The sequence below is a fragment of the Vespa velutina genome, chromosome 3, assembly GCF_912470025.1.
Source record: "Vespa velutina chromosome 3, iVesVel2.1, whole genome shotgun sequence".
Classification (NCBI taxonomy): Eukaryota; Metazoa; Arthropoda; class Insecta; order Hymenoptera; family Vespidae; genus Vespa; species Vespa velutina.
In genome coordinates, this window is record NC_062190.1 from 1,435,001 (window position 1) to 1,442,500 (window position 7,500).

The 7,500-nt window shown below is 36.8% G+C and overlaps 1 protein-coding gene across 8 annotated transcripts in view; it reads left to right on the forward strand.

Moving 5' to 3' along the window:
• LOC124947898 (teneurin-m) overlaps positions 1–7,500 on the forward strand; it is a 238,942-nt gene that overhangs the window by 219,317 nt on the left and 12,125 nt on the right. For 4 of the 8 annotated variants that reach the window (XM_047490670.1, XM_047490671.1, XM_047490668.1 and 1 more), the window contains 6 exons: positions 1,529–1,692; positions 1,832–2,005; positions 5,662–5,951; positions 6,414–6,660; positions 6,855–7,229; positions 7,391–7,500. The exon at positions 7,391–7,500 is cut by the window's right edge and continues 226 nt beyond it. In XM_047490670.1, the coding sequence (XP_047346626.1) occupies positions 1,529–1,692; positions 1,832–2,005; positions 5,662–5,951; positions 6,414–6,660; positions 6,855–7,229; positions 7,391–7,500 (1,360 nt within the window). The other 4 variants (XM_047490663.1, XM_047490666.1, XM_047490664.1 and 1 more) reach the window with 2 other exon arrangements.

The following is a 7,500-nucleotide window of genomic DNA, read 5'->3' on the forward strand; positions in this document are numbered from 1 at the left end:
GAGCTGTAACGAAATTCGCAAAATAGTCGTGAAGTTGAAGAAGAAGAAGAAGAAGAAGACAGATCTGAGATTGAAAAATTGGGAATAACAATGAACGGTACCGATCGTAAGCGATGGAAAAATCCCATTTGGATATATCTGTCGATTTTAAAGAATGATCGATCTTTTTCTTTTTCTTTTTCTTTTTTTTTTTCTTTTTTTACTTTTTGACAAGGGGGAAGGAAAGATAAATTTTTGCGAAATAAGAAAGAAAGAAAAAAAAAAAAAAGAAAAGAAATGTTGACAATAAGTTATTCCTATGCTCTTTAATATCTTTCTCATTGTTTCGTTTATTTCGTTGGTAAAATGAAAACGATTTAAAATGAGTCGTCCTTCCACGAAAGATAATTTATATTGTCTTAAAGATAAAGAAAGAGAGAAAGAGAGAGAGAGAGAGAGAGAGAGAGAGAGAAAGGCACATACAGAAAGAAAGGAAAGGAAAGGAAAGGAAAGGGAAAAGATGCACGTTCTCGAAGAAGATGCTCCGGCATCTGCTTTTCGTTTTCCATTATAGAAGGTTGCAACGAAAACAAACAGAGTTCCTCGCGAACCTGGGAAAGCGAGCACCTGCCTTTAAATATTTTCATTAAGCATTTGTGAGTTACACGGGATCGTGGTAACGGGCTCCTTCGAGATAAATACGCGCTCTAAAGACGAGTGAAGACGAATGGATAGGAAAGAGAACATTCTCTCTTTCTCTCTCTCTCTCTCTTTCTTTCCCTCCCCCCACTCTTTCTTCTTGTTGCTCTTTCGTTAAAGCATCACGACGAGTAGATGGAAATATATTTCGAGAACGTACTCAATGTTAATAATACGGTATGCCACCAATTACGTCAAGTCTATCGAGAAACTGCACAATTTCGTAATGGAGTTGTTGGCAAAGAGAGTACACAAGTGTGTGTATGTGTGTGTGTGTGTGTGTGTGTGAGAGAGAGAGAGAGAGAGAGAGAGAGATAAGGGAGTCAAAGCACCCTCGAAAAAGTCTCCAATAAACGCAAAATGTCAGATCTTAAAACTGTCCTTGTGTGTTATCTTTGTGAGCATCGAATCGAAAGAAGTTATGGTGAATTAAGTTACTTTCGAAAAGAATGTTAGGTATGAATCGTGGTTTAAGGAAATTTAAGTACACATTTAAATGTACAATAGTATCTAAATTAATTAATAAATTTTTATTATTATTATTATTATTATTATTATCATAAAATAATTTGTTTTCTAACAACACGTTTATTTATAACATTGTACGTATTATCTATCATAAGAGCTGAAAAGAATTTCTCTTTATGATATATACTCGTTAACAATGTTATCAATAAAGTTTACATCGATTTTTAATTAATTACATATTATTTATATTATCTATATATTATTTATATTTAGATATTATTTATATATAGAAATATTCATAAGCAATGATTATTATTTTTATAGAATCAATGAAGATAAATCTAATGTAATAAAAATATCGATTTTATTTCTTTGATTTCAGAGTACCTTTACCTTACGGTCATGCCCCATCGATGATCCCGATGAGGAGACAAAGCATTCGCTGCCATTTCCGCAAAGGAATCGATTGGTGCAGCTGGAAACTAATTGCGATAGTTGTAATTATGCTCTCCCTTTGCTTAACGGCAGCGTTGACCTATGTCGCAGGTTAGTTACAAATAGAATCAATTCTTTTCGATGACGTTATATTACATGTAATAAATTAATTAAAAGAAATCATGAAAAATAAAATCAATATATATATATATATATATAAATTGAATTTTTTCTTCCTCTTTTTTTTCAGCATCGAACATAGTAACCTGGTCTTATCAAGGTACGAAAGCGTGCACAGTATTAATCGGTGACAACACAGACGTAAAATCACCGACGAGCGAGTCGAACAAAACGTCTACGTCGACGGCAACGACGTCATCACAATCGGGCAGTGGTAGAACGCGACAGCTAACACCGGCAGGAGGTAATATCAATCCCTGGGCTAGCATGCTAGATCGTTCTGTGTATTCTCGTAAACGTAGAGACGTCATATTTAACCGGCATGCAACTGTATTATCGCACGACATTTCCTCGATCACCAAATCCCAAAATTTCCTTGGAGAAGTCAAGGGATATACGGTAACATCTACCACATCGAATACGTTGCATGAGAATAATCAGGGTAAGGTTGTCTTTATGCATGACACGGAACATACGAAAGTGCCTAATCTAAATGGAAAATCCGACGAAGCGGCTTCGTTTCCCGAGGAAACGGAAAAGCGTGAAAGAATGGAAGAGTCAACGAGAACTTATCCCTTGGGAACAATGCCGCTAGTCGTTCCTGTTTCTGACCCTTCCATTATCGCTGCTAACTACTCGCACTATGATACTACAACTACCGCTATCGTATCTGTTTCTGGGTCTTCGTTCTCTACTAGCTCTGATCCTTATCATTCGATTCGCTATTTCTCTTCTTCATCCGAGAAATCATCTTCTCGTGAATTGTACGAAACAAAGGACTTTATTACCGAAGAACCATCATCCACTTTTCATACAACGAATCGTCGAAAATACGAGGCGAACACTTTGATGTCTTCCATTGAAAACAACAAAGATTTCCCAGGAGTTCCACCGATAGTAGTAGATGAAATACCTTACGACGATGGAGTTTCAATGAACATTGAAAATCGTAATATGATAGATGATAGTATAATACAACCAATGTTAGAAACCAGTACTGTAGAACTAACGGATAATGTAGATTCGAGTATTGGCAGTAATGCTATACTTCCTGACACCGTTCCTAACCCAGGAAATCGATCGTCTAAAGTAAATAGCTTTAGCACGGATATGGTGAACGATCTTGAAGAATACGCCGGTATAGAAAGTAGTAGTGCTTCTTCGCTAGAGTTATCTACTACTATAGATATTCAGAAGGAAAACGAGAGCAGAGAAACGTCCTCGATTCGAGCCAACGATTTTAATTGGAACGAGACGAGTACGACGGAAAAAAGAAATGAGATCACTAAGATCGATCGAATTGACAAACGGGAAAATAGTTCGATTCGTGGGGACAAGTTGTCTATGAAAATTGTGGAAGAGACTGCGAACGAATCTCAAGATCGAGAACATTGTCCTGACACTTCCACCGTTGTAAAGGAGACGCGAGAATTGTCTCGAGAGGATTCTTCGTCTGAGTCCGTCGAAGATCCTTCTGGACCGATAAAGACCTCCGAGAAATCTGAAGAACTTCAACGAGATTATCCCATACCGATTTACAGCTACGGACAGGATGAGGTTGAGATTGTGAAATTAAATCAAGGCACGAAATCGGGTACAACGACAAAGACAAGGACGGTTTACAAACCAATCGATAATACTGATAAGAGATCCGACATACTTAATAACGAAGTGAAAACACTTAGTAAAAATCATCAATTGGATCAACAAAAGGATGATCTTCGGGTCGTAATGAGAGAAGGTAGCGACGAAGAATTTTTACGAAAATTTGAAGAACAATTTTATAAAGAGGAATATTCCGAAAGGAATGAACCAATAATAAAGAAAGCTATTAAAAGCAACGGGCAATTGGAGAACAAGGAAGATAATAATACGCATGAAAAATCGCATGATTCGTCAAACAATGCTTTCAATGGGGATACAAAGCTTCCGATAGTTCAGCACGTGCAGATCATCGAAGTACCGATCGAACGCGATCACCGATCATCGTCGTCATCGTCGTCCTCGTCATCATCGTCATCGTCATCAACATCATCGACTCATCGAGTGCTCGTAAACGTGACGATCGCGAACGGAGACTCATCATCGGGTGCTTCTCGGCCTCTCTACGTGCTTTCGGTCTCTGTACCAATGGAAATCGAGCCAGACGATCATTCAGCGAATTTTCATGATATAAAAACATCATCCTATTCTCAAAACGATAATCGAAAGATAACCGAGAATATCGTTAACGTCGAACCGATCGACGTAGTTCGTCTTCCACCTCCCCCTCAACCACCCGCTTCACCGCCACCTCCAATTTGGGGTGGTGGCGAGTGTGAATGCTCTTGCCCGTGCATGGACTCATCCTCTGACGAATGGGACAATTTTTCAGCGATCGACGAAACTAATCTCATATTCGAACAGGATTTCGATCAAAATGAACTCTTGGATAACAATTCGAGTTCCTTCAACGTTCTTTCGTCAATTCCAGAGATCGAAGTCAAACCTACCGATGAACTTGAAATAAAAAATGAAAAGAAAATAAACCAGATCAGTTTTGAGGATTTGTTAAAGGACAATACCACGTTAACCTTAGAAGATTATTATACCGAGGAGGACAACGAATCAACGACCGAGTCCTCCTCGACTTCCGAACCGGAAACAACTACCAACGATGTTATGTCATGTTCTGCAACCACTTCACTACCCCCAGAGCCTATTATATTGATTCTTGAAGGTGAGGCCTCGTTTACTTCTTTCTTTCTTCCTTTCGAATGTTTCTTACTTCTGTTTCTCTCTCTCTCTCTCTCTCTCTCTCTATCTATCTCTATCTCTATTTCTCTCTATCTATCTACCTATCTTTTTTTCTCTCTCTTTCATACTGTATTTTATATTTCACAATTTTTTTTTTCTTCCTTTCTATCGCTAATGCTCGCTTCTTCGCTTGCCCTCGACACTTTTAGTTGCAATGTACATGTATTTGTTTGTTTTTAAGGATTGAATTAGTTTCAGTTGGCTGAGGCGTTAACTATCTATACGCTTTTACGTGATCGTTGTGGATGGTTTTCTGTAAGATTTTACGTAGATCATAGTTCAATATTAATTTAATATATAATTATTATCCTTTATTTAATAATCCTTAATTAATATAATAGTATACTATGATTTGTATCTCAGTATTATTCTTCATAATTATTATTAATAGTAGAATCGATTAAAGTATTTTTCTTTAATCACATAGAATTGTGATAAATAATTTCTAGGTTAAAATATGTATCGACGTATAAAAAAAAAAAAAGAAAAAAAAATTTATCACTTAATTAACAATCCGACGCTTCAATAGGTTACAAGTGATTGATAATCGAACGAGTGAGTTATCGTTAAGTAAGACACACAAATTAAATCGCTAAATCGCATAGCATCCGAAGCCTAAGCTTCTGTTTTAAAAACGATTATACGCTTCGACGAATCAAACGAAATCGATTTTACGTCGGACGACGGAAAATCGAAATCGTTAAAACTTTGAGTTCTATGGACACATATACATGCGTTTAGCGAATTAGATCACTGTCGACTATGGACGCATATATGCGTTCATTAATTGTTTCGATCTCTCGCGCGTTTCAGATAATTTCATATTCAAAGATATGATTTATATTTTAATGTATCGAATAAAATAATTAATTAATTCTTGCATTATTTAAATAATAGTTGCATCTTGCCTTATTCGATCGAGTTCACATTGGCAAAAAAAAAAAATAAAAAAAGAAAATTATTCCGTCCTCAGCGATCAAAATCGCTAGGCGCGCATCGTCCACGCTGATTGCTTATGCCAAAAGTATTCAGCGCTCAAAGGGTTAAACAATCGTACACATTTACGTCGATCGCACGTCTAATTTTTTTATTTATCATTCGCAGGCGCACGAACCTTCCCCGCTAGATCATTCCCACCCGATGGTACGACCTTCGCTCAGGTTGGCCTTGGACAAAAGCTCAGTAAAGAGATTCAACCTTACAGCTACTGGAATATGCAATTCTATCAGTCGGAAGCCGCCTACGTTCGTTTTGACTACAACATACCACGTGGTGCGAGCATCGGTGTATACGCAAGAAGAAACGCTTTACCAACACACACGCAATACGACCTCCTGGAAGTACTCAGCGGATTCAAAGCTCGGACCACCAGGGCGTCCCATGTTAGTGTTATTGTATGTGCCGATACCCCGTTTCTTTCTTTTTTTTTTTCCTTTCTTTTCTTTTCTTTTCTTTGGTTTTATTTATTTATTTTATCCTTCTCTTTCTCTCTCTCTCTTTCTCACACTCACTTTTTTAGTTTATTTCTTTCTTTCCTTAGTTTATAACAACTTCGTCTTTCGCCAAAGGAACACGTAAAAATAATCCTTGTCGCAGTCTTCGTTTTGTTTGATATCTTCTTTATTTTCCTTTTCTTTATCGTTCCTTCAAACCTTAGCGTGTTAAACGTGACCCGAAAAGTTTGAAAAGAAAAATTGGAACGATGAAGTTACGTGCCATGTTAAACATCATATATATATATATATATATATATATATATATATATATATATATATATATATATATGTAGTATGAAAAATTTATCGCAACATTTTAGGTGTAAAACAACTATAATCGTTCTTAATTATTCTCTATAGCCGTCTATAAAGAAAGAAGTAACTCATTATATGGAACCCGGTCATTGGTTTCTTTCACTTTATAATGACGATGGCGATCCTCAAGAAGTCTCCTTTATTGCGGTTATTGCCGAGGACATGACCCATAATTGTCCGAATGGTTGCAGCGGAAAGGGAGAATGTCTTCTTGGTCATTGTCAATGCAATCCTGGTTTCGGTGGTGAAGATTGCAGCGAAAGTGTATGCCCCGTTCTTTGTAGTCAACGAGGTAAATTATTTTCATTGTCAAAAATTTGTTAATCATAATGTATATTATATATATATATATATATATACATACTCAATTTCTAAATACATAATATATATATATATATATAATATATTATAATTCTGAATTATAATATATTATAATATTATATATATGTGTGTGTGTGTATTAAATTTTTATTTATTTGTTTGTAGGTGAATATATTAATGGCGAGTGTCAGTGTAATCCAGGTTGGAAGGGCAAAGAATGTTCCCTTAGGCATGATGAGTGTGAGGTACCAGATTGCAATGGTCACGGGCATTGCACTAACGGAAAATGCAATTGCGTTCGCGGTTACAAAGGGAAGTTCTGCGAGGAGGTGGATTGTCCACATCCGACGTGCTCGGGTCACGGTTTTTGCGCAGAGGGAACATGTATTTGTAAGAAGGGATGGAAGGGCGCGGATTGTAGTCAGATGGATAAGGAAGCATTGCAATGTCTACCAGATTGCAGCGGTCATGGAAACTTCGATCTCGAAACTCAAACTTGTTTGTGCGAGCCTATGTGGTCCGGTGACGATTGCTCAAAAGGTAAAAACAATTCGTGTGAATTATTATTTATATCCCCTTTATTAAAAATTGTCGACGAATCGTTTGACAAATTTTCGAAAAAAGAAAAAAAAAGGGAAGAAGAAGAAGAAAGAAAAAACATTTAAAAGATTTTTCTTTACTCTCTGTCGTTCATTTTTCAGAACTATGCGATTTGGATTGCGGTCCTCATGGTCATTGCGTGGATAACGCTTGTGATTGTTTACCCGGTTGGTCCGGAGAACTTTGCAATCTGAAACAATGCGATCCACGA